At 39.3% G+C, this 18,732-nt stretch overlaps 1 protein-coding gene across 1 annotated transcript in view; it reads right to left on the reverse strand.

Moving 5' to 3' along the window:
• SECISBP2 (SECIS binding protein 2) overlaps window positions 1–18,281 on the reverse strand; it is a 41,058-nt gene extending 22,777 nt beyond the window's left edge. The window contains exons 1-7 of the mRNA XM_008570042.1: window positions 18,207–18,281; window positions 16,988–17,133; window positions 9,428–9,677; window positions 9,031–9,172; window positions 7,420–7,646; window positions 3,630–3,711; window positions 1,883–2,091 (exon numbers count right to left, since the gene is read on the reverse strand). Of these exons, the coding sequence (XP_008568264.1) occupies window positions 1,883–2,091; window positions 3,630–3,711; window positions 7,420–7,646; window positions 9,031–9,172; window positions 9,428–9,677; window positions 16,988–17,133; window positions 18,207–18,242 (1,092 nt within the window). The 5' untranslated portion in view covers window positions 18,243–18,281. The remainder of the gene's footprint in view (window positions 1–1,882; window positions 2,092–3,629; window positions 3,712–7,419; window positions 7,647–9,030; window positions 9,173–9,427; window positions 9,678–16,987; window positions 17,134–18,206) is intronic.
• Between the last annotated feature and the right edge of the window lie 451 nt (window positions 18,282–18,732).

Below are 18,732 nucleotides of genomic sequence, written 5' to 3' on the forward strand. Positions count from 1 at the left end.
AATTTTTTTTTTTTTAAATCAAAACAGAAACCCCTCTCTATTTGTTTGTATTTTCATAAGTCTGAGGCAGGATATAAGCTAGATTACTAATGCAGACCTCCCTGGGGGGTGGAAACCAAAAGAGTTATGGGAGAGAAAACCTTTTCCATAACTAAATCCTTGTAGTGTTAATATCTATCATTTTTCCAATAAAATTTCACAATATGGAAAATTTGAGAGGAAAAAAAACATTATGACCACTATCATTCCAGTTCTGTAAAATGCAACGCCATCTGGGTTATAAGATTACAGGTGATCTTAATTTTCTTCTTATCTTTATTTTAGAATTTTTCTAAAATCAACTTTTCTTATACCTATAATTAAGAAAATAATTTTTTAAAAGATTCTAGGAAAATGAAACACGATCTTTCAACTCTGAGAATGTTAACTGCGTATTAGGAAAGCTAGCTCGGATAGTGACTTGGCGGCTGCACTGAAGAACCAGACAGTAAGCTGTTGTCCAGCCTGAACCCAATTGCCTGAAGGAGCCCCAGGGACAGGCACAAGGGCTCCACCAAGAGCCAGGCTCTGTGTGTACACAAAAGGGAGGGCCTGTTACCTATACTTACTGCTAGCTATCAAATACCTGCACAGAACAGTGATTAATAAGCACACATCTGGCTTTGCTGTAATTGTCACCATTACATTTTCCCTTAGCCAAAGGATGATAAACACCCAGCCACCATTTACATGGGATGGGCTAATGACATTTTTGAATATCAGAAAGTATCCTCATACTCAAAAAGATAGGAAACCACTGCACTAAACAAATGGGATCATATTTTAACCTAAAATAATATATCCATACAAAATAATCATCAAGAAAAACCTCTAGACAAATAAAAAAAGCTCTTGAAGAAAGAGGGATCAATAAAAATGACAATTTAAGATTATGTGAATTTAAGGGGGGGGGATATCTATTTGGAAATGCTATCTTATATAAGTAAATAAATTTCAATTAACCAAAAATCAGTAACATATACCAAATGATGACAAAATGTGGAATTCAATTTTTTGCTATCAGAAGTCTAGTAACTGGTAAAAGCCATTTAAATTCAACAGACAATGTACTGGGGGGGAAAAGGTACAGCAGCTTTATACACCAGACCATAAACTTATGTCAGCATCTCTTCTTTAAAAAATTCAAAATGGTTCACAGATATTTTAAGACTACAGGTCTAAAATGGACATTCACATTCACATACAAAAACTATCACTTGTATTCCTTGACTGACATCTTATTCTTTTTTCAAGGTGCAAGTACAACAAACTCAGACTAGCAACTACAGCACAAAATGAAACACTTTCACAGTTAGGATTTAAGGGGTAAATAAAAAAGTGGCAAAGAAGATCAACATAATCAAAATGTGATGCATATCTTCTTTTTCTTAATCCTGAAGCATAATACATATAACATAAAATTAACCACCTTAACCATTTTTTTTTCCTTTTTGTCTTTTTTCGTGTCCGGCAACGGATCGCAACCCTCAGTGTCGCACTGGGACCGGCAACAGGATCGCAACCCTCGGCGTTGCCCCCGCACCTTGCTCAGCCAGTGAGCGGCCGGTCTGTATGTGGGATCCGAACTCTCGGCGGGAGCACCGCCGCGCTCCCAAGCGGCGCACTGTAGCAGTGCACCACTGGGCCGGCCCAACCTTAACCATTTTTAACTGTACAGTTAGTTCAGTGGCATTAAGTACACTCACACTTACAACCATCACCATCATCCATCTCCAGAATTCTTTTCCTCTTGCAAAACTGAAACTATGTACCCATTAATAAATTCCCTGCTCCCCCCAGCCCCTGGCAACCACCATTTCACTATGTCTCTAGCGATGTATACCTTTTTAGTAGGATGAACAATGTGTTTCTCTTTGTTGTAGGAAGGATCCGAAGATAAAACTTCACAAGATGATATACTAACATTTTTAAGATCTGCTGATGAAGGAACCATCTTTAGGTTTATCATAGAAGTAACATTTTTAGGGGCTGGTGACAGTTCTGTAGATAATGTCTGCCGAACAACATAACCCATTGGTGTCCAAGATAACTCTGCTCAAAGATAACCAAAATTGTTGAACAATCTCGACAGTGAAATAGGAATTCCTTAGTTACTCAAACATGCATTACATGAGGTAACTGTTCAGAGTATAATTCAATTTAGGCTATTGTTCAAAACATCTTCTTGGAAACTAGAGTATTCACTACACTTATTTTTCTTCTTGGAGCATGCATGCTGGATTTTTTCCCTTTAACTTATAAGGTTAATTGATTTTCCTAGAAACTGGTCTTTTAACTTGGGGGTATGAGGGTGGGTAGACAAACAATAATTTTGGTTAAAAAAACAATCCACAATAACGTCCACTTGGCAAACACACAGACTTAACGAGCTAAAGATCAAATTTTGGCCCTACTAACCTTGATGTGTACCTTTAACATCAGAAGTCAAAGATCACTAGATTCCAGCTATCTCAATAACTGGAATTTATGTCTTTTAGAACACAGGTATAAGTACAGCAACACTACTCCTTAGGTGCCCATGAAACTCTCTATATAGACAAAACAAAAGGACATCCATCAGGACATGGGCAAGTGAACACCTGGCAGCAGCTGTGGCTCCCCCCAAGGGGTATGACAGACTGTTCTTGTCACTAAAGAGCTACACATCCTCAGAGCAGCCTCGGAAGTACAGATCTTTACTGAACCACCTATGTATCAAACAGGAGAATGCAAAAGAACACACACATAAATAAACTTGGAATGATTTTGTAAAACTGTCTTCAGGTGTGACAGGCTACTATAAAAATGCCCAAAACAGGATCTACTGAATTCTCTCTGAATATATTACTTCTTGGCCAGGATGGCACAGTCTGTAGAGTGTGGTCTGAGGCTCCCAGAACCCTGTGAGGGACCCATGAAATCAGAACTTTTCCTGAGAACACAAATGCCTTATTCGCCTTCCCCACTCTCTCACTCTCAGTTGTATCATGTAGTTTTCCAAAGGCTGCATGATGCAGGACAGTAAAACAGCTGAATGCCAAAGCAAATCTACAAAGCTAGATGTTAAAGAGTTGCAGAACTGTAAAGTGAGGCTGCTCTCCTCATCACAGCTTTTTAATTTTGGAAAATAGTTATTTTTCATAAAAATATGCTATGTTAAAATGTAATATGTTTGTTATTGTTATTTTTAAGCGAATTGATATTTTTAAAATTTCTCTTTTCACATCAAATATGGCAAATATTGATATTCACCCAAATAAACAGAAGCTCTTTGGGGCTCTCAATTTTTAAGGTAATAAGGGTTCCTGAGACCAAAAACTTTTAAGAATGGGTAATAGTGAAAAAAGCAGTCATTTCTGAGTTCATAAAATTTCTCACTTAATTGGACATTATTTCATCTATAATTTTACTTCTTAATTTACACTCCTTGTGCATGGATGTGGGATCTCATTTACTTACTTATCAACAACACATTAATTGCCTTAAAGAAAACTTTGAAACAAAAAACCACTTTAATTGCACTAGATTTAAAAACAAACTTAGAAAATATATGACTATTTTAAAAAATAATATTTTGTTATCATTCTTACCTCTTGTACATGAAGGAGAATTGGCAGGAGCACTATCAGTTACAGATTCATTTGGATTATTATTTTTCACTACTATTTCACCCTAAAAAGCAAACACATCAGATGTCATCAGAGAAATGCAAATAAAAATGAGATACCACTATACCCTATTACAATGGCTAAAATCCAGAACAATGACACCACCAAATGCTGGTGAGTATATGAAGCAACAGAAACTCATTCACAGCTGGTGGGAATGCAAAATGGTACAGCCACTTTGGAAGGCAGTTTGGTGGTTTCTTATAAATCTAAACATATTCTTAGCATGTGATCTATACACTGCACTCCTTGGTAATTACCCAAAAGGAGTTAAAAACTTATGTCCACACAAAAACCTGCACACAAATGTTTACGGCAACTTTAACATAACTGATAAAACTTGGAAGCAACCAAGATACCCTTCGGTAGGTGAATGGATAAACTGTGGTACATCCAAACAACTTTCCAGCTCGGCATGGATGTGCCTACACAATTCTTAAAGCTACAGTGCTCCCACATGAATGCAAAAAACATCATTCACTAGCCCACATATCAAAGTCTAAAACAATCCATCAAAATGTACACAAAGACAACAACTGTAAGCCTGTAATGCATGCCCCTTTTATGAAGACAGAAAGTTACCTTACACATTGAACATAAGGCATATAACAATACTATGCGGTGGGGGTGTGTATGTGAGTATATTAAAAGACAGAGACCTCAGAGTGTGGTGGTGTAACACTAAGGTCAACGGTTCAGATCCCCACACCAGCCAGCCGCCAAAAAAAAGACACCTCAGGGGCCGGCCCGGTGGCGCACTGGATAGTGCGCCGCTTGGGAAGCGCGGTGGCGCTCCCGTCCGAGGGTTCGGATCCCATATACAGACCGGTTCCCGCTCACTGGCTGAGCGAGGCGCGGGAGCAACGCCGAGGCTTGCGATCCCGTTGCCGGTCCCCGGTCCGGTACGGGGGCAACACTGAGGGTTGCGATCCGTTGCCGGACATGGACAAAAAGACAAAAAGACAAAAAAAAAAAAAAAAAAAAAAAAATACACCTCAAAGTAACCAACAAGACCACAGTGAAAGTAAATTGATAAATTCAAATTTGAATCTATTAAGTAGACATAGGATTTTAAATAATTTTTAAAGTTCATATGCCTCACAAATTTACCCATTTGCCATTTCATTATACCTGAGCCCAGTAATAAAAAATAAAAGTTTTTAAAACACAGCCTGCTGTGTTAGTAAATGCAACTTTTGTGCTCAGCGAGGCCAATAAAAAACTAGAAATGGCTCACCTGGTCAAGAAAGGTTAAGTAAATTATACGTATCAATATGAGAGATCCAACATGACAGTTGTTTTCAAAAAATATTTAGTGACATGGAAAAAATGCCCAAAGTTTATAAAAATTCAAACATGAGACTGTACTTACGTATAATCCCAAATCCAAGGGAACCTCATCAATTCCCACAATATAGCATTAAAAAAAGATTAAGTGCTACACATTGTATACATGTATTCAAATACCACATTGTACACCATGTATGTACAAGTATTATGTGTCAATTAAAAATAATAATAAAAAGGGAAAAAAGATTAAGTGCTAAGCATGGTTTTCTCAATTGTACAATTTCAGACAATTAGATTCTCCTTTTTCCTTAATATTTCTCGTCATTTACAGACACTACTAATACAGCAGGACAAAAAGTTTCTTATAGAAGGAAAAACATTTTTAAAAGCTCACATATAATTCAAAAGACTGTGAATATATATTAAGGCAATCAGTATGTAAATCTTCTTCCATATATGGATGCACCTTACTTCATGTTCAAATATGTAACACTGACCTGTAACAGGTGACCATGATCTAAAGTGTCAGTCACATGCCTGCCCACCCCACACCCACCCCTGCCATGGTTTGCATGGCATCATGTACTACTTGTGAGTGACGCTCACGAGACTCTGCATGTAATGAGGCCAGGGAGCCCACGACTCTTCAGGCACTACGCAGACCCAGCCCAGCACCCAGGACGCAGGCATGCATCCGCCAGCTGGAACTGCGATTCTTACACAGCCACCAGTCTTCCTGACTTTTCACAGCTCTTTGACAAAGGGTCCATACACGGGAAATGCTACACACTGGCATATCTTCTGCACATTATGAGCCACTGACATTGAGCCTTCAGCCTTAGTGTCCAAGCACCTGAGAGAAGTCCAAGGACAGGAAAGAGAAATCCTTTCTCAATTCAAGAGGTAAACGAATGGGTGAGCTCTGCTATGTTTTCTTTCTTGTTTCTTCTTGTCTTCATACTGGCATGTACCCCACCTCCCTCTCTTCAGCAGCAATTTGTCAGAAGCCATTTAGGGACTATTAACCAAACACCATTTTTTCTTCAAAGTCTCAAATCAATCCGTTTGAGAAAAATGCCTTAATTTGTTAGACTAAACCTTTGAGACCAAATGTTGAATACAGAACAATTTAAAATTATTAGGCAGCAAGGCAAAAACACCTACTGCAATAACTTTTGCTGAATTTGCTGTATCATTAACAAAACAAGACAGATTTGTAGACTAAAAGCCTGAAAAATTAGAAGTTATATTATGCAGTTTTTACATTTCAATTTTTTTCTTTAAAAGGAGTTGTGTACAGGGGGGTTAAAAGTTTTATAAACAAGAAAAAAAACTGTACTAGAACCAACTTATTCATCATCATCTTCATCTTCCTCTTCCTTTTTTCACCCTTGACAACTACCTTTTTTGCTGCATCAGGCTTTCCTTTAGCCCCATATGCAGCATAACCTTTTCGTATTTTTCCTTCAGCTGAGCAGCCTTCTTTTCATAAGGCTGCTTGTCATCTACAGCAGTGGTGTTCACATCTCTCCCACTGTCTTTGCAACATCACCAATGGAGAGGCCCAGATGTTCTCCTTTGATTTCGGGTAAATACTCACAACAGAACAAGAAAAAGACCAAAGGAGGCCACTTGGGTGCACTGGGATCCTTGAACTTTTTTGTTTCTACTTTAGGAAGGATATAAGTTTTCATTTCTCTTACATAATTGGCCTTGTCCACCTTTGCCATGTCTTCAAATTTTCTTTTCTCTTTAGCAGACATGATCTCCCACCTCTCTGACCACTTCTTAGAAAACTCTTCAGAAGCTGACTGAAGCATCTGATATTGCTTCTTGTGTTCCTCCTGGCAAGTTTCCACAAAGAATGCATACAACGACATTTTGCATATCACCTCCTTAGGATCTCCTTTGCCCATGTTTAATTATTTCTCCTCAGCGAGGCACAGAGTTGCCCAGTGCTTATCTGGCTCTCACTTGCCCCAGCACTCAATATACTGTGGAGCTCAATATACTGTCTATTTCATTTTTTAAAAATGTCTTTTCTCTGTACTGGAAAAAGTGCTACCCAGAATGCAATGTTAGAAGTGGCATGTTCAAAAATGGGCTGTCAAAGCAGTTAGACTCTGCTAGAACCTTTTCCTTCTGAGGCACTACAATACCTTTTAGCTACCAGATAAAAAGAAGTATCCTAGGTGAGTCTTTTAAAAGAACAGCTGCTTTTTTAGGTGTTATAGCCTCATTGTAAACAGTTCAAACAACAGAGAAGGTCATCTTAGTGCACAAGGAAAGGTTTCCCCCAGTACCTCCTCCCCAGCTCTGTGGACTCCGTAGCCCACATGAGGATTTAGTGTGTATCGTTTGAAGTGATATAACTAAAGAGGTATGTGCTAAGGAGAAAGAAAAAGATGAACCCTCAACTCACCTCTGACAACAGTGCAGCTGGTCTTACAACTTCTAGAAGAGAACTGTCAGTTGAGAAGGAGCGCATAGGGCCCCACCTGAGTTGCTTTCGTATCTCTGACATATTACTGTTCTCTGGACCCTGTAGTTCAGGAAAATCCAATCTGGTAAATTCAAAATTAGGTTTGGAGGCAGATCCACTTTTTGCAATGATTCTGGATTTCCTATCTGTTCGTTTATGATAACCATCTGTAATTACAGAATTAAAAGGGTAAAAATTTAGATACTGCTTGATGACCCATACTCAAACTTAAATTGTAGAGTAGAAGCCTACTGCTATTGATGCAACAGGTTGTTGTCAAAACATCCTAACCTTTGCTAGTGTCATTAACCTTCTCTGTAACAGTGCAAAACACAAATGACCAGAAGTATCAATCACTCTGGTTGACCTATCAGGAGTAATTCTAAAACTGATGAAATAGTTACCTTAATCACCTTGTGCAGCTGGGCATTTTAATTATTCTTAATAGACATTTTAGAGTTTTGGAAATTTAAAGGGACTCTAACATATTTCCTGTAACTGATAAACTTCCCATCTTTCAGTTTGCTGTAACAAACTGGAAGAAGGCAGATAGCATGAAATTCACCGCCTCTTTCCCATCTTTCTCCTTAAAAGCAATGGATGATGAGGTAGGCCGCAGTGCCATGAAGCCCCTCATTTAATTGTAAGGCCAAGAGTTACTACAGTTAACAGTTAAATTCTCCTTTCACATTTCCATATACCAGATGGTTTACAAGTGAAGTCAATGAAAAAAGAAAAATGCATATACCCAGTAATATAAATTATATATGTAACTAAATTGGTAGACCATTCCTAGCAACTAGGCAATTACAAAGACTTTAAATCATTACATAAATAGGTAATTAATATATGTGACAAAACTGCAGTAGTAAATAATTTACAGGAATAAAACAAGATACCATGTGGAATCATTAACTTTTATCTTCTTTTTTTTGTTTTTTTAATTTTATTTTTGTTTTATTTTATTTACTTTATTTTCTGTAATCATTAACTTTTAGCCAGAGACTGGAACAGGAGTTTTCTAGCCCAGAGCAGATGTGACTTGTGGTACAAATAAAAATTCTGAGTAACTACAATGCCCAGGTTTGGTATTGCTTAGGATAGGATTTAAACCACAGTCAAAACTCTCCTACCTATTAAAAGTCTCCCAACACAACACTAAAGAAACTATGTCAGGGATGAACATAGTCAAATACAGTACAAAGGATATGGTTGTGATTTGTTTTTATTTAGGGACATGTTTTGAAACCTGTGGCCATCACCTACTTGCTGTTATTTCAGACAAGTTCTTCATGTGTAAAAGAAGGCTGTAACAGGTTGAAGGCACTTCGGAGCCCACAATGCAACAGGCACCATGCTAATCCCCTCCCTGGGAGGACAGGCCTCCAGAATCCCACAGCAAGCCTGATGCCCTCAGCTGTGTTGGGCTCCGGGTCTCATTTCTTGGACTCACAATGAACAAGCTCACGAACACAGCTGTACAAAGAACAGCAGCATTTCTGAGGTAGATGGAGTAGGTCAGCATTACACTATAGAGTTTATTATTTTTACCTGATTTCAAACTATTTTCAGCATGAAAGGACAAATGATGTGAACCTTTAGCTGATTTTATCTCAGATGACACAGTTCTATCGGCCTTTTTACTGTCAAACTTTTGCTCCTCATACGTTCTTTTCTCATCATAGGTTTTTTCCTGTAGAAAGGATTAAAAAGCAACATGAAATAAAAACACCATCAGTATAAAAATGGTTTAAAATAGAAAATTAGTAAGTATTCACAATTAAATCATTTTTAAAAGATCAGACCGCATCATTTTTAAAAAGGTTAAATACCACACAAAAAAAGATAAGCAATGCTAAAATATCACACAAAAATTTACCAGTTCTTTACACTTAAAACACTAAAGCTACCAACTCAAGGACACAACAAAACCATGGCATTTACTCACCTTAAACAGAGCTTTCGTCTCTTGTGGGAGAGGGCACATGTGCTCATCTTGGGGCTTTACTGTTTGAAAACCTCGGTAACAACTGAGTTGGTTATAATCATACTGGGAGCCAGGCACTGAGCAAACATTTTGTGTAGACTCAAGGGTGTAAGGAGAATAGGCATACGGATGAAGAGCCATCTCAGAAGATAAATACTGAGGTGAAAAACTTGAAGTGCCAAAGGCCATATTTTCAGTATATATTTTCTGCCTAAATACAAAGCGTAAATTTTAGTTGCAGATTTCATACAAAGGAGCTTAATATCTTACAATAAACTAATTTAAACTTTTTAACATTTAATATTTTTGAGACCATTCACTCTAGCATTGAAATATTTCTAATTAAAAGCCAAATAAAACCTCTGAGCATTTCTTTCTCACCCTGCAAAGAAAGATGCTGACATGTTTCCACTTTCTCACTAATAAGCTGTAAGCCCATAAGAAATATCAACAGAGCCAGAAGATGCTCCAGCAGCTCTTCACTCTCCTGCTGTCAAGAATTTGGGAAAGCCTTTCTCAGTAACTCTGACCAGAATAGCCATAAAGACCATTCTCTCTGTTGAGGGGATGCCTCCCTCCTAGGGCCTCTGGGCTCCTGCACAGGGTTTTCTCCAGCCCATCCCTGCTCCAAGTCCACCACAAAGCCCTGTGCTTTGCTGAGTATCAGGGCCAGAGTATAAAGAGGACACCATAGCTGGGAACTGCACACCCTACTGCCAAGATGGGTGCCATCTCTGAACACTACTGCTGCCTTAATTTGTTCAAGCTGCTAGACTAAACCAAAATATAACTTTTTTTTTCATTTTAGTACCAAAGGCATCAAGAGACCAAAATATAATTTAACACTGTTTTTTTAGCAAATTGGTATAAGTCTGGAGGTTTCAACCATTTTCCAATGAAAGCTGACACAACGACAAAATGCTAAGCAGAGTTAAAATACAAATCATAACTTTCTCCTTCCCACAAATAAGTACCATTAGGTGTTTCTGTGAATCTTCAGAGCTATACCAAAGTGTACTGGTACACTGAAAAGCAGGAAAATCCAAACCTCATCATGATACATCCTACGATCTTCACAGTCTGGCTGTCACGAGATATGGACATAGCAGAAATCCTTAGCAGAAATCCCATTTCTAAGCTTTCTACTTAGTAGAAATCCTATTTCTAAGCTGTCACAAGAAAGACCATGTTGAATAAGAAAGGGAGTCACTATCTACAGGCTGTATCTACACATTAAAGAGAATATTTACTGCTTTCATTTCCATTTAGTACTTAATTATATATTGCCTTGTGTAACTATATATTAACCCATATTTTTAAATAAATTTAGATCTTGTAAGATATTTTACTTATAAACAATTAATTTTAACAATGATATATTCCTAATTGAAAACTAAACCCTTTTCACTGATCTTTTTCTGTCCCACAGAACACCTGGCCTAGTGCTGCTGCAAACAGAGCCACGAGAACTGGTTCTTTGCAGAAAGAGAGAGAGAAGAGGGAGAGTAAAAGCTTGGTCCTACATGCTTCTGGGAATTCTGTGCTTTATTCTGTTTGTGGCTCAGAATATATGGGACGGAGAGGGGTCAGATTTCAGGTGAAGAATCTGTTCTTCATAAGAGAAGATGGGAAAAGAAAATGAGTTGATAGTAAAAAAAGTAATTAAAAAAAAAGTCAAAAAAATGGATAAACAGACAAAATTTAGCTAAAAAGGAAAGGAGGGGCAGGGTACAGTGGTGGTTTTGAAGGATGCTGTCATCCAGAAACTTTTCATCCATGAGTCAGGAGACCTTGGTTGGGGTCCTGACTCTACCACAACCTAGTTTTCCACCTTGGAAGAGTCACTGGATTTCTGTACTCTCACTGGTGCTGCTTCCTCTGGAAAGCTGGTATTTTTCCTTTCCATCCAAAGCAAACACAATTACATGCAGAGAACAACATATGATACAAAATATCAAACAGACAACCCACAGCATCTGGTGTGGCTTCAAATGGCCTGTCAGGAAAATTCCAGATGCTATGACCCTGAACCCACAGTAACACGCCCATTTTACATTCACTGTCCCATCTTGCCCCCTCTCCCCTAAAGCTGATCTGCCTGCATCTGTGCAACCCATGGTCTCCAGGCTCCACTCTTCCTTGCCTCTTTCCTACCAACAGCTTCCTGGTCTCCCACGACCTACTTCTTGCCGAACTCAGCTGCTTCTTCCTCCCAGCATCTGCTGGGTCTGACTTGAAAAGGTCTCCTGGCCCGGACTTTGAACCCTGGCCTCTCCTTGCTCTCACCCACCCTCCATGGCTCCTCCTTTGTCTCCTTCCCTGGTGTCCTCTCCTCTGCACTCTCCCTATCTTGCCCATTTAGACTCATTCTGAATCAGAACCCTTCATCTTTCTGCTCAGACTTCACTTGCATACGAACAATCCAGCACCTTTGCCAGCTCCAAGATTCCATATCCAACTTACAGACCATTTCCATTTAATATTTCATTTTCCCCCAATTCAGCACATATAAATCCCAAACTTAACATCTTCTTTCCATTACATCATCTTTCCCTCCAAAATCTGTATGGATAACTATGGAACCATTTTTCCTTTCAGCAGGTCTCTCATGTATTTTCTGCTCTATTTTCAGTGCATGGAACCTAGTCAAAGTCTTTAAGAGCCTCTTTCTTGAAAGTCTAACCAGAATTCAGGAGTGATTATTATGACCCCATTTAAAACACCAGCAAAAGTTCTCTATTTCCTACCCAGCAAACCTAAACTTTTCAGCTACTGACGGCTTCTCCCTAACCATTTTACCTTATTCCTCTACTATCTCTCAAATACATCGTGCACATGGTCCCTTCAATCAGGCCAGGACCCAACAGGATCCAGCTGCTCCTCCACCCACCAAATTGACCTGAGCCATGCAACACAAAGCTCAGCCGTGTGCTATTGTATGTTACCAGGCTGTGTGCTAGTTCTCATAGCTAACAGGTTTTAACTTAAAGGCACTGCCTTGAATTGAGTGTCCACCCCAAAATTTGACCCCCACTGTGAAAGTGCCAAAGAGGGTGGGAAATCCTATTATGGTAAATGAAAGGTGGGGCTTGAAGAGGTGATTAAATTGCAGGACCATGCCACAATGAATGAAAAATGGTGGTCATGGGCATGGTTTGGAGGGCTTTAAAAAGAGAGTAAATGAGAAGGTTAGTCTCTCTCTCTGCTCTGCCATCTTCTGCCACGTGAAACCCCTGGATCACTGTTGCCACCACCAAGACCCTCACCAGATGTGATCCCTGGACTTTAGACTTCCTAGCCTTTGAAACTGTAAGCAATAAATTTCATTGTCTTATAAATTACCTAGTTCCGTCTGTTTTGTTATAAACAACAGAAATGAACTAATACAAGCATCAAGTGGTACTTTCGGAAATTTCAACAGTTACAGCAAGATGCTGAAAATTCTCAACAAACTCTTGCCAACAGCAGCTGCAATTCTGGAAAATACTACAATTAAACTCAGGTCAGAAGAACTAAATGCTAATTCTGGTTCTGGTGCTAATTTGAATTACTCTGCACAAACATTTTTAGTCTCAGTATAACATCACACCTCCCTGACAACCTCATGGATTGTGGTAAGCATGAGAGAAGTGAAAGTATATAATAATACCCAAAGTGTACACATCCACACGCACATCTGTTAGCACAGGTTTTGTCACAAAAAAATGTACTATGGCAATCAACAAAGTCATTGTCCATGGACATTCACTTGGAACAGAGAACTTATTTTGTTTGCATAGCCCTCTATTTGTTCATTACATCAGTAAATAACCAGTATTTTGCAAACATGGCTAATTCTGTATATCAGACTACTTCTATTAATATTACTTTGTCCTGTCCTACAATGTAAATTTGGAGGATGGTATGTTTTCTTTCATCTCCATCAGTTCAAGTCTATGTAAGACTGATAAAGAGGAACACAGCTCATGAGATAGTCTTTTCCTCCCTTAGCATCTAATGCTTTCCTTATAGTAGTCTTTCAATAATTAATTCCAAATGAATAAATGAAGTACCTGTGAGAACACTGTTAAAGATACAGGAGGGAGACAGATTCTATAATAGGTGACTGCACCTCCTTTAAGGGAAGATGAGGAGAGGGGACATACAAAGATGATTTAGGTTGCTACGTAGTGGAACAAATAGGAAAGAGAAAATAGGTTGTTGAGAAAAACTACTTTTTTCACAGCAGCAGAACTCCATTTAAATGTAATCTGACTACAGTAATGCAATTTTTAACCTATATTAGAACTGATTAGATAATCAATTCTCAACTATATGAAGTCTCATCATCTCGTTACCACTTAAAGGCTCTTTTCCTTTCAAACCCTTCCCCTTTGGTTTAATGCCTACTTTATCCTGAGCTGTTTCCTTGCCTGGCAGGAATATTGAGCCTATCTTTTCTTGGGGATAATTTTTTTAAAAGACCTAAAAAAAGGTAAAGGGTTAAAAAACTTAATTTTTAAATTCAGCACTGTGCATCCTTGAGTCTCTGGATTCATCTCTATTCATTTGAATGCCAAAACATTGCTTTAGTCATATGAATCTTTTCCAACTTTATCTACAGTAACTGGAATACCACCCAGCAGATGGCTTTGAGTTCTTGTCAGTGAGATATATTTTTGTTTTTTGTCATTTGTGACACCTAAGGTAGAGAACTCAAATGAGTCCCATGGCATCCTCCCCTTTATAAAGGATGAAATTACAGTGGAAAAACTGGGTATTCTTACTGAAGACCAAACTGTAGCCCATAAAGGTAGGTTTTCAACTTTTATCAAAAAACGCAACTTGCAAATATCCTAAATATACCAGCTCAAAGATTTTCTTATTCATTCCAATTTTCATTCTTGCAAACATAATTCTAGAATTTATATGCAGTATAAACTATTTTTGATTGCACCACACAGGCACAAAAAATAAAAAAGGAAACCCATTTGAACCATACCAAAGGAATATAAAGCACAAGAACTCTTACATAAGCACTGAAGCTAATGCAGACCTTAAAAAATGACCTAAAAACAAATCTACACAATTATGTGAAAGGTTGACACTTACTTTTCTAAATTCAGCTAAAAGTGGAAGCCATTTTATAAATACCTAGAGAATGAAACTTTGAGAAGGAAAAAGAAAATTTAAAGGAAAACTTAAGCCTTCTTTCAGCTCAAATTTAGAAAAATTTAAAACCAAAACTTGTAAAATCCACCTCCACAGGAGATAAAGCAAAATGGCTGAAAGCAAAAGCCAGTAATTTCCAAAGAATTACAGAGGTGGCCATGGTCACTATCTCCCACCCTTCCCTGAATAAGATTTTAAAATTTTAACCTTAAAAATAAAAAGAATGTTTATTTATTTGCTCCTTCCTTTGTCTTTTTCCTCTTCCCTCCCCTCCTTCCTGCCATTTCCTCTCTCATTAGATAAATGATGCTATGGGTCAAATGGGTGTCCCAAAAGTTCATGTACTGGAAACTTAATCCCCACTCTAACAGTGTTAAGAGGGTGAGATATCCTATTATGGTAACGGCAAGGTGGGGGTTTTAAGAGGTGATTAGATTTTGAATGATCTATCCATTCATGGAGTAACAGATGTGGTTCTGAAGGCTTTAAAAGGAGAGCAAGTGAGGAGGTGAGCGCTCTTGCTCAGCACATTCTCGCCATGCAACATCCTGTCTCACTATAGAAGGCCCTCATCAGACGCACCTCCTGAACTGAGGACTTCCCAGCCTTCAAAACTGTAAGAAATAAATTTTATTGTTTTATAAATTACTGTTTCAGGTAATCAACAGAAATAGACTAATACAGAATGATATATTTTTAAACTGTATGAACAAATGAACCCTGAAACTGCATTTCCTACTAATAGATGCAATGCAGTCTCCATCTTTTCTTTGCCCCAAATAACAGAATGAGTTATAAAGAAAAAAATGGGGTGTTAAAGCTACAGCTTTTCACTGGATATCCATATGTAGAAAAATGAAACTAGACCCCTATCTCTCACCATATACCAAAATCAACTAAAAAAAAAAGACTTAAATAAGACATGAAACTATAAAACTTCTAGAAGAAAACACAAGGGAAATGCTTCAGGATGTAGGACTGGGCAAAGATTTTATAAATAAAACCTTAAAAGCACAGGCAACAAAAGCAAAAATAAACAAATGGGATTATATCAAACTAAAAAGCTGCATAGTAGTAAAGGAAACAATCAACAAAGCAAAGAGACCACCTGCAAAATGGGAGAAAATATTTGCAAACTATGCACCTGACAAGGGATTAATATCCAAAATATACAAGGAATTCAAAACAACTCAATAGTAAAAAAAAATAAATAAATAAAAAGAATCCAATTAAAAAACTGGCAAAGGAAGTGAATAGATACTTCTCAAAAGAAGACATACAAATGGCCAACAGGTATATGAAAAAATGCTCAACATCACTAATCATCAGAGAAACGTAATTCAACACACAGAGATATCATCTCACCCTAGTTAGATTTGGCTATCATCAAAATGAAAATCATAAATGTTGGTGAGGATGCAGAGAAAAGGGAACATTTATACACTTTGGTGGGGCTGTAAATTAGTACAGCCATTATGGAAAACAGTACGGAGATTTCTCAAACAACTACGAACAGAACTACCATACAATCCAGCAATCCCACTACTGGTATAAACCCAAAAAACTGGAAATCATTACATCGAAGAGATACCTGCTCTCCCATGTTTATCCCAGCTCTATTCACAACAGCCAAGATATGAAACCAATCTAAATGTCCATCAACAGACGATTGGATAAAGAAAACAAGGTATATATACACAACAGACTACTACTCAGCCATAAAAAAGAATGAAATTCTGCCTCACAACAGCATGGATGAGCTTGGAGAAAATTAAGTGAAATAAGGCACAAAAAGAGAAATATCACATGTTCTTACTCCTATGTGGGAGCTAAATAATAAATTGTTGAACTTTTTGAAGGGGAGGGTAGAAATGTGGTTACTAGAGATGGGAAAGGGAAGGGATAGTGAGAGGTTGGTTAATCGACACAAAATTACGGCTAGATAAGAAAAATAAGTTCCTCTGGTGTAGAGTAGAGCTAGGCATCTATAACTAACAACAGTTTACGGCATGTTATCAAATGGCTAGAAGAGAGATCAAAAGTTTTCAACATAAAGAAATGATTAAATACTGCAATGATGAATATGCTAATTTTCCTGGTTTCATCACCACACATTGTATACATGTATGGAAATATAAATCAGTACCTATAAATATGTCATCAATACGTCTCAATAAAAAAAAAAAGCTCCAGTTTTTGGTGCAGGATACAGTTAAATTGCACCACTCGCTCACCCTTCCTGGCTGAAGAGCACTTTCGAGCCATGTGCAGAACTTTAATATGTTAGCTGAAACATATTTGAAGGCCTAGTCACCATTAAATCCAAGAAATAAGCCCCGTGGTAAGGCAAGAGTTTAGAAAGATACATACTCAGTCACTGGTGGTCCCTGAACAAACGGATAGTACGTAGCTGCACAGCTAGGGAAGACACATGCTTCTGAGGACTCTGACCATGCCACATTGAGTCCAGCAAATCTGGGGACAAACGGTTTGACATCTGCTGATAACTTGATGCCCTGAAGAAAAAAAGGGGGGTTGGCTACATACATTCCGAAATCAACCAAATGTAAACAAAAAACCCCAAAGAGCGGTGCTCCATTCTAACGGCCCCAGAAATGCTAATCCCAATGCTGTTGCTTAAAAACTTCTGCCTAGTAAAGACAAGAATTCGTTAGCTAACGATTTCTCCCTGATGCTTTTTTTCTTAGAAAAAACAGTCTTCTACACATAAAGTGTGAAAAATAAGGACAACCAGTTAAAGTAAAAGTAAAATTCAACCCAGGTTATATAGTTAGGGCCACACTGACGTTTCCATAGTTTTAAACATGGAATAAGCGTATTTTAGTTAGGAATGATTGAGAATCATTGAGACACTGCGGTCAAATACACCCAGAGAATAGTTAAATGTAGTACTCAAAACAGAGCGCATAGGTTTATTTCCATTAAATTTCTCCAAAAAGTTGCACAAAACATTTGCTTTTTACTCAGTGAACAACTAAGTCGAGTTTCACTGAAAAGCAAAATCATGCTTTGGTAGAACATCGCCCCATAGCCACGAGCACTCGGAATTTAATTTTAAAAGTGTATTGTTTCTCTTACTGTTTAGATACATAGGAAAAGATCTACTTTCCCTGAGAATTTCATAACCACAGTTTTTAATTAGAGTCTCAAACTAATTTACGCGATTGCCACGGCTCCATCTGTGGCAATGTAGAGCGGAGCCCGACGTTTAGGGAAACCCAGGGTGCTTTAAAACCAGCTACTCCTTCCTTCCCCGGAGCCCCGCGAGCTCGCCCGAGCTCCCCCGCCCTGACTGTTGTGCATGCTGGGCAGGGCGCCGTCACTGGCCTCTGCGGCATCACACCCTAAATGCGGCGCAAATCCGGGGCGGGGGTCTGCGGTACCCGACCACGGCCCCCAGACGGGCCCGGGGATCGCGGCAGCCCTCATGAGCGCTTCCAGATCGTCTCTAGCACGCCCGCCCGGCCAGCCCCGTTACTGTCCGACCGAAACCCCGGGGCGAGCCGGGTCAACGGGCTGAAGCCGCCGAGAGCGCCCGCGGGCCCAGGCAGCCCCCGACGGCCCTTACCTCGCCTCCGGGATCCCGTGGCCCCTCCGATGCCATGGTGGGCGGCTCGGAGGAAGCCTCGCCGTAGCGGCCAGCAGCCGGACCGTCGGCTGGCCCCACAGACGACACGTTTCCGCCTTTGGAGCGGCAGCCAGGAAGTGCGTCACAGAGCGCGACGGGACCCGCCTCTTCCTCAGGCCGGTAGTGTGCGGGGGCGATTCTGAGTCTGCGCGGGCCGCACGTGGAGGTCACGGTAACGTGGGTAGCAGGCGTGTATCCTGACATTCCTGCGGGCTGCGGTCTCGGTGTAGGTTAGAAGATCTTGAAGTCTGCCCTGAAGTGCTGGACTATGTGAGCGTTCCTACCAAGGCAACAGCGACTGGAAACTCGAGTGAGGCCGCAGCTTAGTCAAGTTCCCTGAGCCACGGGAGTCTAACATTAGCTAGGAGGGCAGAGAGCTCCTTGGATAATGTGGCCTGTAAAGGCCTCTCGCAGAGGTGACCTTTGCGGCAGTCACCTGAAGAGGCAAGTTTACTAGTAAGGGCAA

This window comes from Galeopterus variegatus, unplaced genomic scaffold (genome assembly GCF_000696425.1).
Source record: "Galeopterus variegatus unplaced genomic scaffold, G_variegatus-3.0.2 Scaffold564, whole genome shotgun sequence".
In the NCBI taxonomy this organism is placed as follows: domain Eukaryota; kingdom Metazoa; phylum Chordata; class Mammalia; order Dermoptera; family Cynocephalidae; genus Galeopterus; species Galeopterus variegatus.